This window comes from Leucoraja erinacea, chromosome 5 (genome assembly GCF_028641065.1).
Source record: "Leucoraja erinacea ecotype New England chromosome 5, Leri_hhj_1, whole genome shotgun sequence".
Lineage (NCBI taxonomy): Eukaryota > Metazoa > Chordata > Chondrichthyes > Rajiformes > Rajidae > Leucoraja > Leucoraja erinaceus.
In genome coordinates, this window is record NC_073381.1 from 706,230 (window position 1) to 730,408 (window position 24,179).

General features: G+C 45.4%; 2 protein-coding genes across 10 annotated transcripts in view; one reads left to right on the forward strand and one right to left on the reverse strand.

Moving 5' to 3' along the window:
* Positions 1-23,185, reverse strand: part of fig4a (FIG4 phosphoinositide 5-phosphatase a) — a 70,552-nt gene extending 47,367 nt beyond the window's left edge. The window contains exons 1-6 of one of the 6 annotated variants that reach the window (XM_055634965.1): positions 23,066-23,185; positions 16,915-17,048; positions 12,160-12,258; positions 9,863-9,986; positions 8,519-8,675; positions 4,960-5,010 (exon numbers count right to left, since the gene is read on the reverse strand). In XM_055634965.1, the coding sequence (XP_055490940.1) occupies positions 4,960-5,010; positions 8,519-8,675; positions 9,863-9,986; positions 12,160-12,258; positions 16,915-16,977 (494 nt within the window). In that variant the 5' untranslated portion in view covers positions 16,978-17,048; positions 23,066-23,185. Of the gene's footprint in view, positions 1-4,959; positions 5,011-8,518; positions 8,676-9,862; positions 9,987-12,159; positions 12,259-16,914; positions 17,049-22,397; positions 22,530-22,641; positions 22,775-22,873; positions 23,011-23,065 lie in introns of those variants that run through there. The other 5 variants (XM_055634962.1, XM_055634961.1, XM_055634963.1 and 2 more) reach the window with 5 other exon arrangements.
* Positions 22,851-24,179, forward strand: part of ak9 (adenylate kinase 9) — a 162,514-nt gene continuing 161,185 nt past the window's right edge. For all 4 annotated transcript variants that reach the window (XR_008723418.1, XM_055634956.1, XM_055634957.1 and 1 more), the window contains exon 1: positions 22,851-22,988. Coding sequence is in view for 3 of the 4 variants with exons in the window: in XM_055634956.1 (XP_055490931.1) it covers positions 22,884-22,988 (105 nt within the window). In the remaining variant the exon portion in view is untranslated. The remainder of the gene's footprint in view (positions 22,989-24,179) is intronic.

Sequence of the window (24,179 nt, forward strand, 5' to 3'; positions counted from 1 at the left end):
CTCTGGAGTTGCACCTCCTGATGTATAGTTCCTGCAGGGGGGCGAGTGAAGTTCCCATAGTGCGTTCGGCCGAACGTACTACTCTCTGCAGAGCCTTCTTGTCCTGGGCAGAGCAATTCCCAAACCAGATTGTAATATTTCCGGACAAGATGATTTCCACAGCCGCTGACTAGAAGCACTGGAGGATCCTCGGAGGCACTCTGAATTTCCTCAATTGCCTGAGGTGGTAAAGGCACTGCCTTGCCTTACTCATGAATGCTGCGGCGTGTGATGTCCATGTCATATCCTCAGAGATGTGGACTCCCAGATATTTAAAACAGCTCACCCTATCCACAGTATCCCCATTTATGCTCAGTGGTGTGTATGTCCTCGGATGATGTGCCCTCCTAAAGTCCACGATCAGCTTCTTCGTTTTTTTGATGTTCAAGAGGAGGCTGTTGTCCTGACACCAGAGTGCCAGATCAGCCACCTCCTCCCAGTAGGCCTTCTCATCGTTGTCTGAAATTAGGCCCACCACCACAGTGTCATCAGCAACTTTGATTGTTGAGTTGGAGCTGTGTCTTTTTTTCTTTTTTCACAGTCATGTGTGTACAGGGAGTACAATAGGGGGTTGAGGATGCAGCCCTGGGGTGATCCTGTGCTCAGGGTGAGAGACTTTGATGTATTATTATTATTCCCTCCCATCTTGACTACCTGGGGCCTGGCACTGAGAGTCCAGGGCCCAGGCACATAGGGGGGTGTTGAGCCCTAATTCCAGCAGCTTCTCGGCCAGTCTGGTGGGGACTATCGTGTTGAAGGCTGAACTGAAGTCTATGAACAGCATCCTCACATAGCCCCCCTTCTGGCTGTCAAGATGAGAGAGAGCGGTGTGCAAAACCTGGGAGACCGCATTGTCCGTGGATCTGTTCGGACGGTATGCGAACTGTAACGGGTCCATGTTGCAAGGGAGGAAGGCGCAGATGTGTTTCTTCACCAGCCTCTCAAAGCATTTCATGACTACCGAGGTAAGGGCCACCGGACGGTAGTCATTCAGACAGGCTGGGGAGACATTTTTTGGTACCGGTACAATGATAGATTTTTTGAAGCAGGCAGGGACCACGGACTTATCCAGGGAGGTTTAATATTGTAGTGAGCACCAGAGCTAGCTGCGTAGCACAGGACTTGAGTACTCGCCCGGAGATGCCATTGGGGCCTGCAGCTTTCCTCGAGTTCACCCTTGTCAGAGCCCTCCTCACATTGTGATCGGACAGCGAGAATGCGTGCACATTCCTCCCTTCAGCTTCGGTAGCCAGCCCGCTGGCGGTATTGTCGATAGGCGGCAGACCTGGGGTGGTGTTGCCCATGTACCTGTCCAAATGACTTTTAAATGTTGTTATAGTACCTGCCTAACTATATCCTCTGGCAGCTCATTCCATACACCCATCACCACTGTGTGTGAAATAGTTGCCCCTCAGGGCAACTATTTGCCTAACTAATATATTCTCCTATGATGTGCTACGAAGAGGTGCATAAAACATGGGTACACTATGCAAAGCTTCCCCTCTGAATCTCAAGCTATCTGGTTTTGTAATCATCGCTGAACTGAAACATCCTCCCCATTGAGTCTCCCTCACTGTTGAATATTTCCAACATTTTTGTTTGGAATTATAAGAGTTTAGTCAAAAATGTAGATTTTTATACATGATTTTTGAAAGAAAATATGCCTGTTCATGTGCTGTGCAATGATCCACATGCCCTAGTTCTAGATTCCCACAAGAGGAAATTGTTTTGTTTGAACCTTATTACAAGAATGAAGAAGGGTCTCCACCCGAAACATCACCTATTCCTTCGCTCCATAGATGCTGCCTCACCCGCTGAGTTTCTCCAGCATTTTTGTCTACAAGAATGAAAGATAGCTTATTGGAACATGAGTGTGGGTCTAACCTGCTCAACCTTTCCTCATATGTAATCCTTCACCTCAGAAAATCTGCCTAAATCTCTAAATTAAATCCAAAGTATAGATTTCCTTAAGAGAACCAAAACGGTACAAAGTACTCCAAGCGTTGTCTCGAACCCCAGATGACAACAGGCAGATGTTTCCATTTTGTGGCTCTCCAACTGTGCTGCACGGTGGTGCAGCGGTAGAGTTGCTGCCTTACAGCGCCAGAGACCCGGGTTCAATCCCGACTATGGCAGTTTAAAGCGTTACCCAATGGGTTCACATCAGCCCTAGATTATTCACCAAGATACTAAAACCAGCTATGGCAATATTCAGAAGACAAAAACATATTGTCATGGCATATCTTGATGATATCTTAAATAATAGGCAAGACCATGGAATTGAATATGTTAGCTGTATCAGCTATCAAACAGTTATTTGAAACCCTGGGATTGTCTTACATCCAGATAAATCTAAGTTGAAGCCATCCACAATCATGGACTACTTGGGCTTCACAATTAATTCAGTCTACGTGACTGTAACATTGCCAAGAGACAAAACAGTTGAATTGGCACAATCATGCAACAATTTAATGGTCAACGTACTCCCAACTATTCGACAAGTAACAGAGTAATTGGGAAAATGGTAGCAGCATTTCCGGCTACACAATTCGGACCTTTGCACTGTCAAAACTTACAAAGAGCAAAGGTACAGGCACCAAAACGACATACAGGTCATTATGATCGTGTCATGAAGTTACCCACTGAAGCAATATCAGAACTACAGTGGTGGGCAAAAAACGTTTGGCATAGTTTCAGCCTATTATCATCACTAACCCTACGTCAGTTATCCAAACAGATGCCAGTGCTCAAGGCTGGGGAGCAACTAACTCTATATCCAGCACAAGTAGTAGATGGACTAACCCAGAGTCACCGTTACCACTTACACTGGGCATTAATTATCTAGAGATGTTGGGTGACTTTTATGGTTTAAAAGCATATGCACAAATATGCATCACTTGCATGTACGGTTACAAATAGATAATACTACGGTGGTGGCCTACATTAACCATATGGGCAGCATAAAATCGGTATCATGCGACAAGTTGGTCAACACAATTTGGCAATGGTGTGTCCAAAGATATATTTGGCTATCAGTAACTTACCTGCCAGGTAAGCTAAATACAGTGGCAGACACCAGGTCACGTAAATTTAATGACAACATCGAATGGATGTTAAACCCCAAAAAATTTGCAAAAATTATTAAGCAATATGGCACGCCAGATATCGATTTATTTGCATCAAGGCTAAATCACTAGGTACCTATGTATGTCGCTTGGGAACCAGACCCTGAGGCAGCAGCGGTAGATGCGTTCGCGCTGGATGGGGGAAATTCTTCTTCTATGCATTTCCTCCCTTCTGCCTCACGAGTTGGGGACTACGCACAATACAAATGGACTCTGCTTCAGGTATTTTGATAGTACCCGACTGGCCTACGCAGCCATGGTTCCCAATACTCCATGACATGGTTGTTGAAACTCCGATGGTATTCCCCAGTGACCCAGAGTTATTAACATCCAGTGTGGGGCACAAGCCACCCGTGCCATGAAAAAAAAAAAATCAAACTCCTGGGTTGCAGATTCTGTACAAACCACTTCTGGGACTGGGATTATCAGAACAAACCGTCGACACCATGTCAGCATCCCTCCCAGCATCCACTAAAAAACAGCACTTGTCCAGCATCAAGAAATGGGAGAAGTACTGCTTGGAAACAGGGACCTAGTCAACCGCTACAGTTACCAACGTACTGGAATTCCTGGCGAACCTTCACCACGATGAAGGACTCAGCTACAGAGCCATCAACCATAGAAGTGCCCTGCCTGTCTATTTAAAACCAGCTCCAGGACAACAGGCCATGGGGTCCCACCCGCTGGTGGTCAAACTAATGAAGGGTATTTACAACTCTAACCCCCTAGACCAAGGTACACCCATATATGGGATGTCAGTGTGGTCCTGACATACCTCAGGGGATGGCCACCAGCCAGAACCCTCAACCTGGAAAAATCTATGCTCAAAACACTCATGTTGATGGCACTTGTATCTGCACAGAGGGTCCAGTCCCTACACCTATTGCGACTGGACAGCATGCTCACAGCTCCAGACCAGATCTCTGTCGTTATCCAGGGACTAATCAAACAGAGCAGACCAGGAACACCTAATCCAGTCGTGGAATTCCGGGCTTACCCGCCAGAACCACGGTTATGTGCCATGACCCACCTACTATCCTACATAGACACAACTAAAATATTCGAGGGAGATGAAAAGCCTTGTGGGTCAGTCATAAAAAACCTTATGGTCGGGTGACGAGCCAAACCATTGCGAGATGGTTCAAGCAGGTGCTAAAAACTGCTGGGATAAACACTAACATGTACAAATTTTATTCCACCAGGGGAGCAATTTAATTTCTTTGTTGGTATTGTTAAAAAATACCATTGTGTTCTTCTACAAACAGATTCATTGGTTGATTACGATAACACACTTCCTCCCTCAAGGACTTCGGCAGTGCGTGTAGTAATACCTGTTACACGGTTTGAAATCACAGAGCTTTGAAGTCTTCACGTAGTCACTCACGTGACTCCGAAGTAAAATAGTAAGATTAAACGAGAACTTACCAGTTTGAAGTTTGATCTGTATTTTATGAGGAGTTACGATGAGGGATTACATGCCCTCCGCTCCCACCCTCATTAAATATGGGTCAAAATGTTAAACTGGTCTCCTTTTCTTCACTATGTTTGCTTCAATAACTGTGTCTATCTGTGATTCCACACCGCTGCTTTGAAGTATGCCGCGCATGCGTGCTGAACGGGTTCTTCACGTAATCCCTCATCGTAACTCCTCATAAAATACAGATCAAACTTCAAACTGGTAATTTCTCGATTAATCTTACTATTTTTTTACATTGAATTACAATGGATGCTCAAGGCAAACAATATACCATTATTAATGTAATTATGAAAAATACAAAGAAAAGCAGCAGCTTACCTAAAATAAAAGTTGCTGGAAAGATCCACACTCTGGAAAATCTTCACATACCTAAGGAGACAAAGAGTCAAGAGTTAAGTGTGTAGGAAGGAACTGCAGATGCTTGTTTACACCAAAGATAAACACAAAATGCTGGAGTAACTCAGTGGGTCAGGCAGCATTTCGCGAGAGAAGGAAAAGGTGACGTTCCGGGTCAAGACCCTTCTTCAGACTGAGAGTTAAGAGTATTTGGTTGTCATATGCACTGGAAATATAACAATGACATTCTTACTAGCTGCAGCTTTACTGCACATCACTGCAATTACACAATATCCAATAGAACAATCAAATGTCAGTGTACTAGGTAGCCAGACTATTGCAAGTCAAAAGACATAGGGCAACCTATACAAAGTTTATAGCAATTTGTTGAGGTTATGGTTGTGTAGGCTCGTTCAAAAGCCTAATGGTTGAAGGAAAGAAATGTATGTGAAGGTAGTGATGGAGGTAATGATTTTAGTATAAAATTCATATATGCATTTAAGTCCATGCATTGTGCATGGCATTCATACAGAATAAGGTCTTGAGATCAGGTCAAGAAAGACGAAGATTATTGAAATAGTACGTAAAGGAAAATAATCTTTTCCGGTGGAGGATGTGGAACCTGAAGCATCCATCTTGTATCTGATGTTCCAATTTAAGACCCATTCTTAGTAAGTCAGTCATCATCCCTCCTGCTGCTGATGCTGTTTAGCTCTGTGATTTCTACTCACTACTCATCCCGGCCACCCCATCAAATCCTGAAATAATCGTACATCTGCATCCCTCCAGCTATGGGCGGCACGGTGGCGCAGTGGTAGAGTTGCTGCATTACAACACCAGAGACCCAGGTTTGATCCTGACTACGGGTGCTCTCCGTACATTCTCTCTGTGACCGCATGGGTTTTCTAGAGGTGCTCCAGTTTCCTCTCACACTCCAAAGACGTACATGTTTATAGGGTAATTAGACACTGTAAATTGTCTATTTTTTTCCAGTCTGTAGGATAGTGCTAGTGGATGGGATGATTGTTGGTTGGCGGGGACTTGGTGAGCCGAAGGGCCTGTATCTGTGGTGTCGCTAACGTCTAAAGTAAAGTTTCAAGAGTCCTAATTCATGGCCATCTTCTGACCACTGATAGACAATAGGTGCAGGAGTAGGCCATTCAGCCCTTCGAGCCAGCACCGCCATTCAATACGATCAAGGCTGATCATCCCCAATCAGTACCCCGTTCCTGCCTTCTCCCCATATCCCCTGACTCCGCTATCTTTAAGAGCCCTATCTAGCTCTCACTTGAAAGCATCCAGAGAACCAGCCTCCACCGACCTCTGAGGCAGAGAATTGTACAGACTCACAACTCTCTGTGTGAAAAAGTGTTTTCTCATCTCCGTTCTAAATGGCCGGCGCCTTATTCTTAAACTGTGGCCCCTGGTTGTGGACTCCCCCAACATCGGCAACATGTTTCCTGCCTCTTGTGTGTGAACCTACGCTGTATTCCCTCAATAGCAAGAATGTCCTCCCTCAAATTTGGAGACCAAAACTGCACACAATACTCCAGGCGTGGTCTCACTGGGGCCCTGTACAACTGCAGAAAGACCTCTTTGCTCCTATACTTAACTCCTCTTGTTATGAAGGCCAACATGCCATTTGCTTTCTTCACTGCCTGCTGTACCTGCATGCTCACTTTCATTGACTGATGAACAAGGACCCCCAGATCCCATTGTACTTCCCCTTTTCCCAACTTGATACTTTTTTAGATAATAATCTTCCTTCCTGTTTTTGCTACCATAGTGGATAACCTCACATTTATCCACAGTAAACTGCATCTGCCATGTATCTGTCCACTCACCCAACCTGTCCAAATCACCCTTTGTTCTCATAGCATCCTCCTCACAGTTCACACTTCCACCCAGCTTTGTGTCAGCTGCAAATTTGCTAATGTTACTTTGAATCCCTTCATCTAAATCATTAATATATATTGTAAATAGCTCTGGTCCCAGCACCGAGCCTTGCAGTGCCCCACTAGTCACTGCCTGCCATTCTGAAAGGGACCCGTTAATCCCTACGCTTTGTTTCCTAACCAATTTTGCCAACCAATTTTCTATCCATGTCAGCACTCTACCCCCAATACCATGTGCCCTAATTTTGCCCACTAATCTCCTATGTGGGACCTTATCAAATACTTTTTGAATGTCCAGGTACACTACATCCACTGGCTCTCCCTTGTCCATTTTCCTAGTTACATCCCCAAAAAATTCCAGAAGATTAGTCAGGCATGATTTCCCCTTCGTAAACCCATGCTGACTTGGACCGATCCTGTTACTGCTATGCAAATGTGCTGCTATTTCATCTTTTATGATTGAATCCAGCATCTTCCCCACCACCGATGTCAGGCTAACTGGTCTATAATTCCTTGTTTTCTCTCTCCCGCCTTTCTTAACAAGTGGGATAACATTTGCTAACCTCCAATCCACAGGAACTGATCCTGAATCTATATCATCTATGCATCTATATCACCAATGCGTCCACGATTTCTAGCCACTTCCTTAAGTACCCTGGGATGCAGACCATCAGGCCCTGGGGATTTATCAGCCTTTAGTCCCATCAGTTTACCCAACACCATTTCCTGCCTAATGTGTATTTCCATCAGTTCCTCCGTCACCCCAGATCCTCTGGCCACTAGTACATCAGGAAGATTGTTTGTGTCCTCCTTAATGAAGATGAATCTAAAGTACCTGTTCAACTCATCTGCCAATTCCTTGTTCCCCATAATAAATTTACCCTTTTCAGTCTTCAACATCTATCACCTGTTGCTGTGAAGCAGTAAAGAGGCCTGTTTTCAAGACCATAGGCTTTTTGAAACTTCTATTTTTAATCATGGTTTGGGCCTGACACATCACTTAGAAAGCTAAGCCATTGCATTTTAATTGTCCGTGTCAAGTAGTTGGTTATCTGCAGAATTGGTTCACATCTTTTTCATATTACAGAAAAAAAATATTTAAGGGGCTGTCCCACTGCGGCGACCTAATTGGCGAGTTTAGAAGAGTTTGCCCTCGACTCTTACTCCCAGCATGGTCGACACGAGGTCGTAGGAGGTCTTTGTAACTCTCCTTCATGCTTGAGAGTAGTCCCCGCTTATTCGAGGCCTCAGCTAGGTCGCGGCGTATTTTTCAACATACTGAAAAACGCCCGCAAGTAAAAAAAGGTCGCCATGGAAAAAAATCGATAGGTCGGCGTAGTAGGTCGGCATGTTAGTCGTAGGTAATCGAGGGTAGTTGAAGGTAGTCATAGATAGTCTTCAACATAGTGGAAGGGAGGTCAAAGGAGATCGAAGGAGGTCGTCTTCACTCTCCATTATTCGGTGTCCAATTTTCCCAAAGCCAGTCGAAACTAGTCAAAACTAGCGTTCAACATTGTCGAAAGAGTTCGAAGAAGGTCTTCTACATAGTCAAAGGACACTTTTTCAAACTCTCCTAAACTCGCCAATTAGGTCGCCGCAGTGGGAAAGCCCCTTTATTTGTCCTCTGAAATTTGGTGTCCACTTACTTGGCTTCATCAGGATGAGCAATTCGAACGGAGTCATTTGGAATGTAGACATTGGTGGTGTCTTCAATTTTATAAATTGAATGGCCTCCAATATCTGCTACCTTTCTTCTTTTGGTTATGAATACAATATAGTATCCTTCTAAAAATCTGACAAATCCTAGGAGGAAATAAAATTATTGGCCTCACGTACATAGCATTGTATCAGGTCAAACATCAATATAAGCATCATATAAAGATACATTTATAACACTTTAGGGTAAATAATATCTTGATGGATGTGGATAAAATATGCATTAAGCAATGAAAAGGAAGGTGGTCACCCATACATTCTCTACCTTATGCCAAGTTACCATATATAAGCATGACAATTGACTGTACATTTATAGGCCTGCATAGAGTGGATGGTTGCAGTAGTGGGGCTAGCACCGGAGGACAAATGGACAGTTATTTTTGTAATCAGAATTTTGTTTGTTGCTTTTTTGTACATCCACAACATTAAGGGTATTGAGCAAATGATGTGATTGGATCGATTTTAGCAAATTGAGCGAGTGGATTTTTCGACTAGTGGGAGTGTAGGACTAGAGGTCATAGACTCAGAATTAAAGGACGTTCTTTTAGGAAGGAGATGAGGAGGAATTTCTTTAGTCAGTGGGTGGTGAATCTGTGGAATTCTTTGTCACAGAAGGCAATGGACAATAGGTGCACGAGTAGGCCATTCGGCCCTTCGGCACCGCCATTCAATGTGATCATGGCTGATCATCCACAATCAGTACCCTGTTCCTGTCTTCGCCCCATATCCGCTATCTTTAAGAGCCCTATCTAGCTCTCTCTTGAAAGTATCCAGAGAACTGGCCTCCACTGCCCGCTGAGGCAGAGAATTCCACAGACTCACAACTATCTGTGTGAAAAAGTGTTTCCTCATCCTCGTTCTAAATGGCTTGCCCTTTATTCTTAAACTGTGGCCCCTGGTTCTGGACTCCCCCAACATCGGGAACATGTTTCTTGCCTCTAGCGTGTCCAAACTCATAATAATCTTATATGTTTCAACATATAAGTCAGAGGATATATTTAAGTCAGCGATAGATAGATTATTGATTAGTACGGGCGTCATGGATTATGGGGAGAAGACAGGAGAGGAGGAAGAGATAGATCAGCCATGATTGAATGGCAGAGTAGACTTGATGGGCCAAATGGCCTAATCCTGCTCCTTTCTCTTATGATCTTATGATAAAGAACATGGAAAAAAATTACACACCACACAATCACATAAACATCTTATGGTTAAAACAGAGACATTTCTGAGCAAGCTCATTGTAGAAAGAAAGATATTTTGCAAATTCTTACCAACGATGCCAAAAGCAGATACAATTTTTGAAAGCCCAGACAGACCCTTCTGCCCCATCTTAGTTCGATTGCCCATATCAAGGCGACTTAAAAGTTCCTGTATTTCCTGCTGACTGTATACATGCTAAAGCAAAACAAAACAAGTAATTTACAATCATACGTGTCTTATGGGTATCAATCGAGATCTATAATGCCAAATGTAGCAGTGGCAAGATGCGCATTTAATTTACACGTGCCCAGATGGTTATTAAATTTAACAGAGGCCAACTCATTCACTCAAACACTGTCAGAATACGAGCTGACACCACTACAATGATGATAGACACAAAATGCTGGTGTAACTCAGCGGGACAATCAGCATCTCTGGAGAGAAGGAATGGATGACGTTTCGGGTCGGCACCCTTCTGAAGAAGGGTCTAGATCTGAATCGTCACCCAAACGCCAGCATTTTGGATCTATCTTCGATGTAAACTATCAGATAAGCAGTTCCTTGCTTACACACCACTACAAAGATCATACATCACTTCAGCATACAATTTCAAAATCAAACAGGCAAACAAGTTGATTTCACCTAGCACCTCCAAGTCTCCTAGCACTAGAAAAACTGCAGGTATCTGCTAGCATTTGACGGCACTGGGCCTGTAGTTTAGAAGGATGAGAGGGCACCTCATTGAAATGTATCGAATAGTGGAAGGCTGGGATGGGGTGGATGTGGAGAGGATATTTCTACTATTGGGAGAATCTGGGATTGGAGGTCATAGCCTCAGAATTAAAGGATGGGCCTTTAAGAAGATCGAGGCATTTCTTTAGTCAGAGGGTAGATGAATTTGTGGAATACTTTGCGACAGAAGGTTGTGGAGACCATGTCAATGGGTCAATGGGATAGGTAGATTCTCGATTAGTATGGGCGTCAAGGGTTATGGTGAGAAGGCAGGAGAATGGGGCTAGGAGGGAGATAGATCAGCCATGATTGAATGGCACAGTAGAGTTTATAAGCCGAATGGCCTAATTCTGCTCCTATCACATTATCCTAATTTGCAGCTGGGATTGCTCCTGGCTTCATTTTAGCTGATGGTTTTGACCTGCATTGCCACAATTCCACAGCGCACTCTCCTTCAACGAGAGGACCACTAACCCCTACATTTCATCTACTGCACCCAAAATCTGCCTGTGACACCAACCCAAGCAGCTTGTGTTATTACACAATCGATCCCCTTGGGACTTCCAATTAGTGTATTTTCTGGTAGTAGGCATTAAGCATTTAAAACAGGCTTTATAAAACTTGAAGATAGACACAAAATGCTGGAGTAATTCAGTGGGACTTGGCTCTGTGGAATGCAATGGCTCAGAACAAAGTCATGAGGTCAACTATACTTATCTCAGCTTTCAAACTTCACTCCTCAAAAATGAATGATCTTTCAAATAGTCAATAACATTCATTTCGCAATGAATTTAATTTAAATTAAAAGATGTTTTAATTTAAACCATATAAGTGTACCTTTAAAATCTGCTCAGACTCAAAAATTAAACGGTCCATAAATGTAACAATCTCAAATATGCTATTAAAAAGGACACAAAGTACTGGAGTAACTAAGCAGGTTTTACAGCATCAATGCAGAACATGGATGGGTGACGTTTCGGGTCAAAATCCTTCTTCAGACCCAATATGTCACCTATCAACGTTCTCCATGACCTGCTATGTTACTCCAGCACGTTGTGCCCTTTTGTGTATTAGCAAGCATTGTTATATTTATGGCCCATTTAAAATTTTGAATCCAAGCAGATTTTCTTTGTTTCTATTCAGATTCAGTGACAGTTTCTTCCCAACGGTTATCAGGTAACTGAACCATCGTCTCACCAACTGTAGTGTGGTCCTGACCTCCCATCTACCCTATTGTGGACCTTCAAACTATCTTTGATCTGACTATAGCTTACACCAAATGATATACCCTTTATCCTGTATCAGTACACTGTGGACAGCTGATTGTAATCATGTACAGTCTTTTTGCCAACTGGATAGCGCACAACATCTACTTCTCCCTCAAATATATGATATTCACGGGTAGTCGCGGCAAACAAATCAAACTCACATAGATATTGTTTCAAACTGAGAAAGCAAGTCGCAGCAACTTGGTCCAAAGTCAAATGTTTTACCAGAACATACACCAGTCCCAAACCCATTTGGATTTTATCAGGACGCTAAGCCCATTCACGCTTCTCAATCTTGAAGTATAAGAAATAGTACCTATAACTGCACCCTCATGAGAAGTTTACTCACATAAAAAAATTATACTTACACGGTCATCGATAACCACCAAGTCCTTTGGTTCTGTACGGTCGATTTTCAGCACACGATGTTTGGTTTCTGCATGATTACTTCCAACCAGGAAATATCTCTGAAGAAAATTAAGAGCAGAAGTGTTCAATTCACATTTTTTGAAAACCAAAAAATATTTATACTTTTCAAACTCATTTTAATAATTAAAGACAAATTTATTTTTAATTTTTATAGGAAGCCCAGGATTGGCTTCACGTGCAGAGACTGCAGAGGTGTGTATTAGTGCCTAATATTTCACCTGATTAGTAATCAATGTAACCTAATGGAGTGTCCTTGTTGGCACATCAGGTTGTCTGATCATTTCTCTATTCTCTATGAATGCGTCACTCCTGACCTACTCTACCATCACATTGGTTGAAGACAGGCCAATATCATGTCTTCAAGATTCTCAAAAGCTTTGTAGCCAAATATAATTCTAGCAAAAAAAAATTCACATTTAGATTAAAGGATATTCAAATGCAATTACACCACCATTATTTCTTTTAAAAGGAGCACGGTGGCGCAGCAGTAGTTGCTGCATTACAGCACCAGGGATCCAGGTTAGATCCTGACTACGGGTGCTGTCTGAACGGAGTTTATACGTTGGTATAATTGTAAATCGTGCGTAGTATGTGTAGGAGAGTGTTGGAGTGCGGGGATCACTGGTCGGTGCACACTCGGTGGGCAGAAGGGCCTGTTTCCGTGCTGTATCTCTAAACCAACTTGCGATTTAAAGTATTAAACTACGTTTAACTAAGACTCTACAATGACAAAAAGTAATTTTGATCAACAACATTAAGCAGCCTGATGATAAACCAAATGATTAAAAACATCCTTCTCCTTGAGGAGCAGTCTTTGATTTGATGACTAAAAAGGAAAAGGCAAAAAAGTATTAGAAGAAATTAAGCACTATTAATGTATCTCAGTTTCAATCCATAACCAATTTGCTTTGAAAATGTTCGATTCACCAGAGATGTCATTAAGGCAGCATTCTCCACACTTGTGTAGAGGAATCTATTCAGTTCTACTCACTTACAATTAATTTTCATCCCAATTGCTCATCCAATCTCCTTTTGAAAGCCCAAGTAATTGTTTCAATCAACTTAATGCAGTGAGTTCCAGATACTCGTCATGTAAAAGTTTCTCCTTACATCATTAACGTTTGCCCATCGTATTTAATCCATCTCCTTTGGTCTTCACACCAACAGCTAATGGGAACATTTACCCACCGCGATCTTGTCACATCTTCTCTCGGTAGTGACAAAGGTACCTTTCCACGTCGAGGTTGATGGGCTGATTAGTTTAGAGAAACAGCGCGGAAACAGGCACCACGGCCCACCATGCCCACACCGACCAGCAATCCCCGCATATTAAAACTATCCTGGGGTGAAGGAAAGAGCGTTCACGTCGCGGCCCAGTTTCCACCACCACTCACAGGAAGCACAAGACGCAATTATGTGCAGATGCCGAGAAGTGTGTTCAGCACTGGTTGAACAATTTCTAATTTTGTGATGCGAACTAGATAAAAAGAACACTATCCTACACACACTAGGGACAATTTTTACATTTATCAAGCTAATTTGCCGACAAACCTGTACGTCTTTGGATCATGGGAGGAAACCAAAAATCACGGAGAAAACGCACGCGGTCACGGGGAGAACATATAAACTCCTTACAGACAGTCCGCTTAATCGGGATCGAACCCGGGTCTCCGGGCTGCAAGTGCTGTAAGGCAGCAACTCTACCGCTGTGCCACACTTCCGCCTGATGGGGTGACCAGTAATTTGCCTCAGCCTATAGGTGCATTCACACAAGGAGCCCGCCAACTATAATTTTAAACCAGATATTGGGTATGCAAGTTAGAGAACAGAGTGTAACTCAGCTATCAATTCTCAGGAATGATAACCCGACAGAGAACACTGACATTTGCCTGCAGTGATTTTGGCGGGATTGGGGACCGCCCAAAGGCTCGACGATCGACGGGACTGGCAACGTGCCTGAAGGCTCGTCAGACGCTGTGATCGGGAGGGAGCTGGAGCCGTCGGTCACGAGGAGCAAGGGCTGGTAGGAGGGTGAACGGGGTAATGCCTCCAGCCCCTTCAATGATGGCTGCAGGAGGCACCCACGGGACAATAGACAATAGGTGCAGTATGCCATTCGCCTTTCAAGCCAGCACTGCCATTCACTGTGATCATGGCTGATCATCCACAATCAGTACCCCGTTCCTGCCTTCTCCCCATATCCCTTGACTCCACTATCTTTAAGAGCTCTATCTAACTCTCTCTTGAAAGTATCCATAGAATCAGCCTCCACTGCCTTCCGAGGCAGAGAATTCCACAGATTCACAACTCTCTGGGTGAAAAAGTTGTTCCTCATCTCCGTTCTAAATGGCTTGCCCCTTATTCTTAATGAGGGACACAAAGATGGCCGGAAGAAGACTTTCGACTGAATAATGGCGCGAAAACATGGCGGCCCATCCGCCTATCGATCTATACATAACTAAAACTCTGATCTTGTTATCTTCCAGTTTGGCGGTCTTTCTTTTTGCGCAAAAATGGTTTGCGTTAGCTCTACGATTTTTTGCCAGTTCACTCACCATTCTCCTGTGCTGCGAGTGCATCAACATTCATTCCGATTGAATGTTGTAAAAGTTAGCGAGGTTTAAAAATCTTTAAAACCGCACGTGCGCAAATCGATCTCTTCTGCCAGTCAGCGCCACGCAGATTAGTCTCTTCCACTGTCACTACCCAGGACGGTTCGCCCCTTCCTGCACCATCGCGTCCCTACTGGAGCTGAGGATGGCCCCCTTCCCCCACACTACCCTCTCTCCCCCTCATCCACCACTCTGTCCACACACACCACTCCTCTCCTCCCCTCCCACACATGAAGAGGAAGGGGAGGGAGTGATGGGGGATATGGGGAAATGAGCTGCACCTGCGCAGTTAGGGACTATGGGTGAGCGGTGGAATATTGCGTTGGGGGACCAGGCCTCCCGTGTGACTGGGACCCAACGGGTCCCACTTAGTCTAGTGTGTAATATATGCAAAAAGTTCACTGTGCACGTGACAATAAAGCACTATTGAACTATTATAAGACTTTGTAGAGACCGTGTTAGTGTCCCCCCCCCCCCCCCCCCCCCCCCCCCCCCCCCCCCCCCCCCCCCCCCCCCCCCCCCCCCCCCCCCCCCCCCCCCCCCCCCCCCCCCCCCCCCCCCCCCCCCCCCCCCCCCCCCCCCCCCCCAGGTTTGAATAATTCACGTCTAAGATTCATATGGAGACAGCCATCATTGTTGCTCATGTTATGCTAGGTTTATGGTATTAATATTCAAACACCCTTTTCCTCAAAAGACCTGTCTATGCTGGTACATCAAAGACTTGCAAATGTCATCATAGTGGTGCTCTGCAGAGATGGCTCCCAGGATGAGAGAAGTAGCTGAAGTAGTTTTCCAAGGACTTGCAGTACACCTCAAATAGCAAGTTAACTCAGGTCACTGGTGTTGTGAGGAAGCAGCTCTGCCACTGTGCTGCCCCTGTGTTGTACAACTCTGACCTGGTGCTGTGAAGGAAGCCTTAGTAAGATGCTCCACTTTAAAAGAAAATACTACCAACTGAGTGACCAGGCACCCTGGATAAAGAGAGCATGTGTGTACGTTTGGAGTATGAACTCCAGAGTGTACAAGCCCAGCTGCTCCATTCTCTCAGCATATGACAGTCCCGCCATCCCGGAAATTAACCTTATAAACCTACGATGCACTCCCTCAGTAGCACGAATGTCCTTCCTCAAATTAGGGGACCAAAACCTCACACAATACTCCAGGTGTGGTCTCACAAGGGGTCTGTACAAGTCGATGAGAAATTGGTCTCACATAAAACGATGGTTGGCATTGTCTTGGTGGGCATCTTTACACTAAACTAAAATAATATACTGCTGGAACATTTAGGCATGACAGGCAACTCAACTCAAGACGATTAGTTTCAATCGGTTTCATTAGATCAAGTGAATTAAAACAAACATATTAATAACCAAATGCAAACACCAACGAATCATTGCAAAACATAACTCCATGGTGTTAAACAAGAAGCAGAAAGGTCTCGACCTGAAACATCACCTATTCCTTTTCTCCAGAGATGTTGTCTGACCTGCTGAGTTACTCCAGCACAGCTCCATAAGCCTAATTTGTGCAGTATATGCTGGGATCATTCTCGTAATCCTCCTCTGGATCCTCTCCAATGCCAGCACACCCTTCCTCAGATATGGGGCCCAAAACTGTTCACAATATAAGTGCCTTATAAAGCCTCAGCATTACATCGCTGTTATTATCTTCCAGTCCTCTCAAAGTAAATGCTACCATCACATTGCATTTGCCTTCCCGATAGATTGGGGTGGACTGAGTCTTGGTGAGAATGGTGTTAAAGAGCATAAGTGTAAATAACAACAGAGAGAGACCACTACATCCAGACGGCACAGTGGCGCAGCTGGTAGAGCTGCTGCCTCACAGTGCCAGAGACCAGGGTTTGATCCTGACCTCGGGTGCTGATTGTGTGAAGTCTGCACGTCCTCCCTATTAACACCAAAGATTCATTGCAAAAAATAACTCTCTGGTCACAACCAAACAGTTCCACGGGCCCAACACACTCAATATAAGCAGCACAATTCTACTTGCTCAAAGCAGCAACATTAGCACAGTATTCACTCAATCAAACAAATCAACAAACTGTTCAAAAGTTGAACGCACTGCTCGAGTTTCATACAGAACCAGTTTCTGTACACAGCTAATAATTGGCTGTACTGTTCGCATGGTGGCAGCTCAGCAGATTCTTGACAGTGTTACCACATCATCATTCTCCAAGACCAGATTGGAAGCAACTCCTGCAACAGAGAAAACATAAAGTAAGTTTTACAAAGATATCCTTTATAACTCTAGTCAGTAGTTGTTTCATTCTGTCCTCTCCCCATTCTTCTCTCCACCTACTGGCGCCACCTCCAGACAAATTATCTGCAATTAACTAACCTTCATCCGTCTTTAACTGTGGTATCCGTTTCTACATCACAGTCCTCCCACTTGTTCTGCTGCTCTTTCGTCTTCTGTGTAACTGCTATGTTAGATTTATTTTCCTGCTTTTGATTAAACATCAAAAGCAGAAAATTTTGATTAAAACAGCTTTTTTCTCCACAAGTAGTAGCTCGACTCAATAACCAAAAATCTGTAGCCTCCTTTTGCTCTGGTATTTTATTTAATTCATATGTTTAATCAATAATGTTTTATTATTAATGTTTAATGCTTTATGTGTCATTCCTAACTGTCACTGTATGTTGTTGTCACTTGTGGGCGGAGTACCAAGGCAAATTCCTTGTATGTGAATACTTGGCCAATAAATTGATTCATTCATTAAACCTTGGAAACCTGAACATTTCTGTTCACTCTCCAAGGGTACTGTCCAACTTGCTAAGTACATCTAAGACTCTTAAGAACAGCTGTGGGTTTATAATTTCACATGTACCAAGGCACAGTGAAAAGCAGTGTTGTGCATTTTATCCCAACAGATCTTATAGAGCATACATAGACACAACCAGTTCACACTCTAGACCCACACACACATGATATAAATCTGACAGAATTGTTGTGTTGCTTTCAGGAGTTTGAAGAGTTGAGGACCCCGGTAGGGAACAGAATTTGTATAGGGAATGGTTAGGCGATTTTTTGGGTCAGGAACAATGGCTGTACTGTGTGCTTTCCTCAGGATTCCAGCATTTCCAGTTACTTGTATTCACAGGAAACAAACATTCCCTGGACAGGTACATGGATAGGACAGGTTTGGATGTATATGGACCAAACGCGGGCAGATGGGACTAGTGTAGTAGCTAAGATATGTTGGCCGGTGTGGGCAGGTTTGGCCGAAGGGCCTGTTTCCACGCTGTATCACTCTATGACTCTATTCCCGGAATTGGTACCGTGTGACGAGGAGTTAGTCAAATCATGTTGTTGTGCAGGATCCTTTGGGGTAGTGTGCTCATAACATGACAAATTCTCCATTATCATAGGAAGCGACAGTTTAATGGAACTAGTCCCAAAACTAAACACAGGAAACTAGGAGCGTCCGAGGAGTGAGATGGCTATGATACATTAGGGAGCTTCTTCAGACATTTCAGTGGGTAGGCTATAATTAGCAATCAAGAAGCATCAAAGGACATGAAATTGCAATTAATAGATTGACAACATGTCCTGTCTGCACACAATTTTCAGAGTGTAGCTCTTTTTGGATGGGAACCTGTTAGCTACTGAAGTAGCATTGGGATCAATGCTGGACCCTAGCTCGTCAAATGATTGAATGAGGGAATACAATGTATTGTTTTTAAATTAAAGAAAAATCAAAGTTTGCAGATTCTGAATAATCTGAAATAAAAACATAGTGCTAAAATTACTCAGAAGGCCGTTTGCTGACAAAAGGTCTTCAAATTGACGTCCATTCTGTTTTTGTTTTGTTTTATTCTTAATGGTTTACTGTATGTCGTGTTGTTACTTGCGAGCGGAGCACCAAGGCAAATTCCTTGTATGTGTACATACTTGGCCGATAAACGTATTCATTCATTCAGATGCCGATAGACTTACTGAATGATTTCAGCATTTTCTTTTGCCTAACATTGCTGAGTTTGTGGTTGGAGTTGCAAGGAGAATGCAAAGGATTTTCAAGGGTATGTGGACATGCTGACATGAGCACATACATGACAGATGCAGTATAATGTGAAGAAATGTGAAGTTACCCACTTGAACAGGGGATAAGGTACCAAGGTCTAAGCGGAAGCTCAGAGGGGATAGAGCCTTTTCTGTTGCTGCCCCGGCACTCTGGAACACCTTGCCGCTGCAGATCAGACAGGCCCCTTCACTGTCCATCTTTAAATCCTCCCTAAAAACTCACTTTTATTCACTGTCTTTCGACACTGGCTGAGACATTGTTCCTGTTTTTAGTGCTTTTAATGTCTTTTAATTTTTACTGTTTTTATAGTCCTGTCGTCTTAATGGTTTTAGTAGTTTGTAATAACTTTTTGTTGACTTCCCATGTACAGCACTTTGTGGTAACTGATGTTGTCTAAATGCGCTTTATAAATAAAGTTATTATTATTATTATAAATTGCAGTATCTTATTTAGATGGTATACATTGGGAAATGTTGATGGACAAAGGAAGCTACAGTAGGTCTCCGAAAGTATTAGCTACAGGGAGAGGTTAGACAAACTTGGACTGTTTTCTCTAGTGTCAGAGGCTGAGTGCAGTCCTGATAGAAGTTGATAAAATAGTAAGAGACATAGATTGGGTAGACTTCAGAACCCTTTACCCAGAATGGAATGTCAAAGATGAAAGGGCTTTCAAGTGAGAGGTAAAGTGAGAGGAAAGAGGTAAAGTGACATCACAGCAGAAGGATGACGGGTGAGCTTATAGAGGTGTATAAAATCATGAGAGGAATAGATCGGGTAGATGCAGAGTCTCTTGCCAAGAGTAGGTGAATCGAGGACCAGAGAACGTAGGTTTAAGGTGAAGGGGAAATGATTTAATAGGAATCTGAGGGGTAACTTTTTTCACACAAAGGATGGTGGGTGTATGGAACAAGCCACTAGAAGTAATTGAGGCAGGAACTATCGCAATGTTTAAGAAGCAATTAGACAGGTACATGGATAGGATAGGTTTAGAGGGATATGGGCCAAATGCAGGCAGGTGGGACGTGTTAGTCGGTGTGGGCACTTGGGTTGAAGGGCCTTTCTCCACGCTGTGTGACTATGACTTTAAAGGAGATGTACAGGTCACGTTTTTTTAATATACCACAGAGAGTAGTGGGTGCCTGGAACAAACTGCTGGTGGTGGTGGTAGTGGATAGGATTGAAGCGTTGAAGAAGAGGCTTTTAGATAGGCACAGGAATATCACCGGTTCCACGCTCCCCTCCATTGAGTCTGTACAAAGCAAGATGAGATTAGTTCAAGAAGGAACTGCAGATGCTGGAAAATCGACTGGTACACAAAAATCCGGGAGGGAGAAACTCTCCGGGTGCAGCAGCAGACCCGCTGAGTTTCTCCAACATTTTGTATACCTAGATTAACAAACGTTGGCCTCGGTGTACAGCGCAGACATTGTAACCCCGGGCCTGTTCCTATCCCCTTATATATGTTTAAGAAGCTGTGCCTGTCCACAGATGCTGCGGAGTAAACCACAATTCCTAGCAACCACACAAATTCTGCCTTTCTTTTGGTGGCATTTACACCAGGGATCCTCTTCCTCAGTGGGGAATTGGGGGGGATGTGTGTGTACCCCTCAGAGGGCGATGTGCACCCCACAGAGGGTGTTGGGAGGCGTTGACATCACCCTCTGAAGGGAGCGGGGATGTGCACTCCAGAGAGTGGGGGAGGGGTGATGGGTTGAGCACCTCACAGAGGGTGTGGGAGGGGGTTGAGGGGTTGTGTACCCTATACTATGACTTTAAATGAGATGTACAGGGGATTTTTAATATACCACAGAGAGGGGTGTTGTGCACCCACAGATGGTGGGGGTGGGAGTTGTGCACCACAGAGGTGGGAAGAAGGAGAGGGCTTGTGTAGGCTACAGAGTGGGGGGGGGGGGGATATGCTCATGTACAGGCACATAGGGATGTTTAAGAGCACCCACAGATGGTGGGGGTGGATGGGGGATGTGCCCCCCACAGGGGGGGATGGAAGGGGGGGATATGCACTACAGGGGGTGGGGGAGACTGATTCCTGGGATGTCAGGACTGTCATGAAGAAAGAAAGAAAGGATAGACTTGTATACTCTCTAGAATTTGAGAGAAGATTGAGAGGGGATCTTTATAGAAACTTACAAAATTCTTAAGGGGTTGGACAGGCTAGATGCAGGAAGATTGTTCCCAATGTTGGGGAAGTCCCAGGAATTCTGGGTTCACAGCTGGCAGGATAAACCAGGGATCCTCTTCCTCAGGGGGATGAGAAGGGGGGGGGTTTTTTACACCTCAGAGTGATGTGAACCCCACAGAGGGTGTCTGCCACAGCGGGTAGTTCACCCCTGAAGGGATTGGGGGATATTTACTCCAGGGAGTTAGATGTGGGGTGATGGGCCAAGGGGATCAGGGGGTGTGGGAGGGAGAGGGGTTGTGTACCTTATAGAGAGGGGGATGATCAGCCCACAGAGAGTATTGAGAACCCACAGATGCAGGGGGGAAGGGGGGAATGGCCTACCACAGAGGGTGGGGATTTCTATGGATGTCTAGGGCTTGTATCCTACAGAGTGGGGGGAGGGGAATGTGCACCCCACATAGGGTGTTGAGCACCCACAGATGGTGGGGGGGGATGGGGGATGTGCACCCCACAGAGGGGGAGGGAAGGGGGGGGGGATATGCACTACAGAGGGTGTGGGAGAGAAGGAACAGGGTGCGGGCGGGCGATGAGGTCGACCCGGAGTGTTGGGGGCGCGGCCCCAGCAGCGAGTCTGAGCAAGGCTCTCGACCCGAAACGTCGCCCATCCGATCCCTTCTCTCCGGAGATGCTGCCCGTCCCACTGAGTCGCACGCCGGCATTTTTTTTGTGTCTACCTGTACCTTCGGCTTAAACCAGCATCTGCAGTTCCTTCCAACACACACACAGCAGCAGCAGCAGCAGCTCGCGCTCCCGGGGTGGCCGGGCGGGGTGGTGGCGGGGCGCGGGGGGGGGGGGGGGGGACAGTTTGAATGGGCGCGCGGCACCAACTGCCACCGCCGCCGCCGGCGCTCGAGCGAGCGAGCGAGCGACGACCCCGGGCAGCGGAGAACGGCCTCTGTCCCCGCCCGCCTGCCCGCCCCTCAACTACTGCCACCACCTCACTCCACCATCGACCCCTCACCATCCCGATCCACCGCCGGGTGGGACAGTAACTGCTCCACACACACACACACACACTGACACAGCCTCTCTGAAGGGCGAGAGAGATAGAGAGAGAGAGATAGAGAGAGAGGGGAGGGGAGAGAGTCCGCCATCACCGCCCGGTCCACACCGGCGAACACAGGCCGTGAGATCTCCCTCACGGCTGCTGCCACCGCCACCCTCCCTCACACACTCACTCACTCACTGCCGAGTGGGATACTACACTACAAACACTGACGCCCCCGGCAGAGCCTCCCTGAGGGGAGAGAGTGGGAGGAGAGGGGAGAGGGGGGGGGGGGGGGGAGAGAGAGAGAGAGTCGGCCATCGCCGCCGCTTCCTCACCCGGCGAACGGAACAGGCCCTTAAGTTAGATCCCTTTCACGGCTGCCCTGACAATCCCCAAATCCCCATCCACCGCCGGGCGGGACAGTAACTGCTCCAAAACCAGGCACAGCTTGAAAGGAGAGAGAGAGGAAGGAAGGAAAGGGGGTGGTGGGGGTGGGGGAAAGAGTGGGAGGGAAGGGGAGAGTCCACCATCACCATCGCCCTCACGGTCAGACAGGCCGTGAAATCCCCCCCCACTCACAGCTGCCACCTCCTCCACCTCCAGCCTCATCCACCGCCGACCCATCCAAACACTGACGGCCTCCCTGAAAGGGGGAAAGAGAGAGTCGGCCATCGCCGCCGGTTCCTCTCCGACGAACAGGCCGTCAAATCCCCCTCACGGCCACCAGCCAGCCGTGCGGGAAACCAGCGCCTCTTCTACCCCCAAAACTCCCCCCAAAGCAGATTTCTGTCCAGCCATAGTTTGAAATCACCTCACTGACGATGAAGTCGGTCAACTTGTCGACGGACACCAAACCCCACACCGAGCTGCCCGACAAGGAGGGGCTGACCCTCTTATGGGTCGCCCATGAGGCCAACTTGTGTCAGGTAGGGAAACGCAATCTTCCCCCCTCACAACACGGCAGCTGGAGAGAGAGAGAGAAATAAAATAAAACAAAACACACCAGTTGCAAAATCACACATCTGTGACTGAAGAAGGGTCTCGACCCGAAACGCCACCTATTCATTCGCTTCATCGATGCTGCCTCACCCGCTGAGTTTCTCCAGCATTTTTGTCTGACCTTCATTACCAACCTAAGTGCTTTAGCTTTTAAAAATAAAAGAGTAAAATAAATTGGGCTGCTCCGAGCACCTTTAACTCAATCTCCCCTCACTGAAAGAATATACACACCAGTGACACGTTCATTGGAAAATATTGGAAAATCACACATCAGTATATATGTAACTCACAGTTTAAGGATAAGGGGGAAATCTCTTAGGACCGAGATGAGAAAAACATTTTTCACACAGAGAGTGGTGAATCTGTGGAATTCACTGCCACAGAATGTAGTTGAGGCCAGTTCATTGGCTATATTTAAGAGGGAGTTAGATGTGGCCCTTGTGGCTAAGGGAATCAGGGGGTATGGAGAGAAGGCAGGTACGGGATACTGAGTTGGATGGTCAGCCATGATCATATTGAATGGCGGTGCAGGCTCGAAGGGCCGAATGGCCTACTCCTGCACCTATTGTCTATGTTTCTATGTTAAGTATATACATATAGCTATAAGCCTTACGGTATATAGCTATATATAGATCTCTCTCTCTCTCTCTGTATATATATATACATATTTTATATATATTATATATACACTACAAAGAGAGAGAGAAGACGAGACGCGAAATACACACGCTGAACCTTTTTTCTCGTTTAATATATTGTTTACAGAGTACTATGTTTACATATTATGTCGTGCTGCAGCAAGTAATAATTTCAATGTTCTATCTGGGACATACGACAATAAAGCACTCTTGGCTCTTGACCTGACGTAAGTGCTTTGCTTTGAAAATGAAAGTGGGGTAAGTAAAAGAAAAAGGGCTGCACCAAGCGTCTGTAGTGTAAACATTGCGGTCGGAGTCATCATCGAACTACAATTCCCAGGTGCCTGTGCGCCAGCACAAGGACTTGTTTCGCCTCTGGTTGCACAGTTTCTATAGCTACCGACGCCAAAATCTCTGCAACTCGTATTTTGGAAAAGGGGCGAGCAACCAGGACAAGTTGTAAGTTAACAAAAAGGCAGA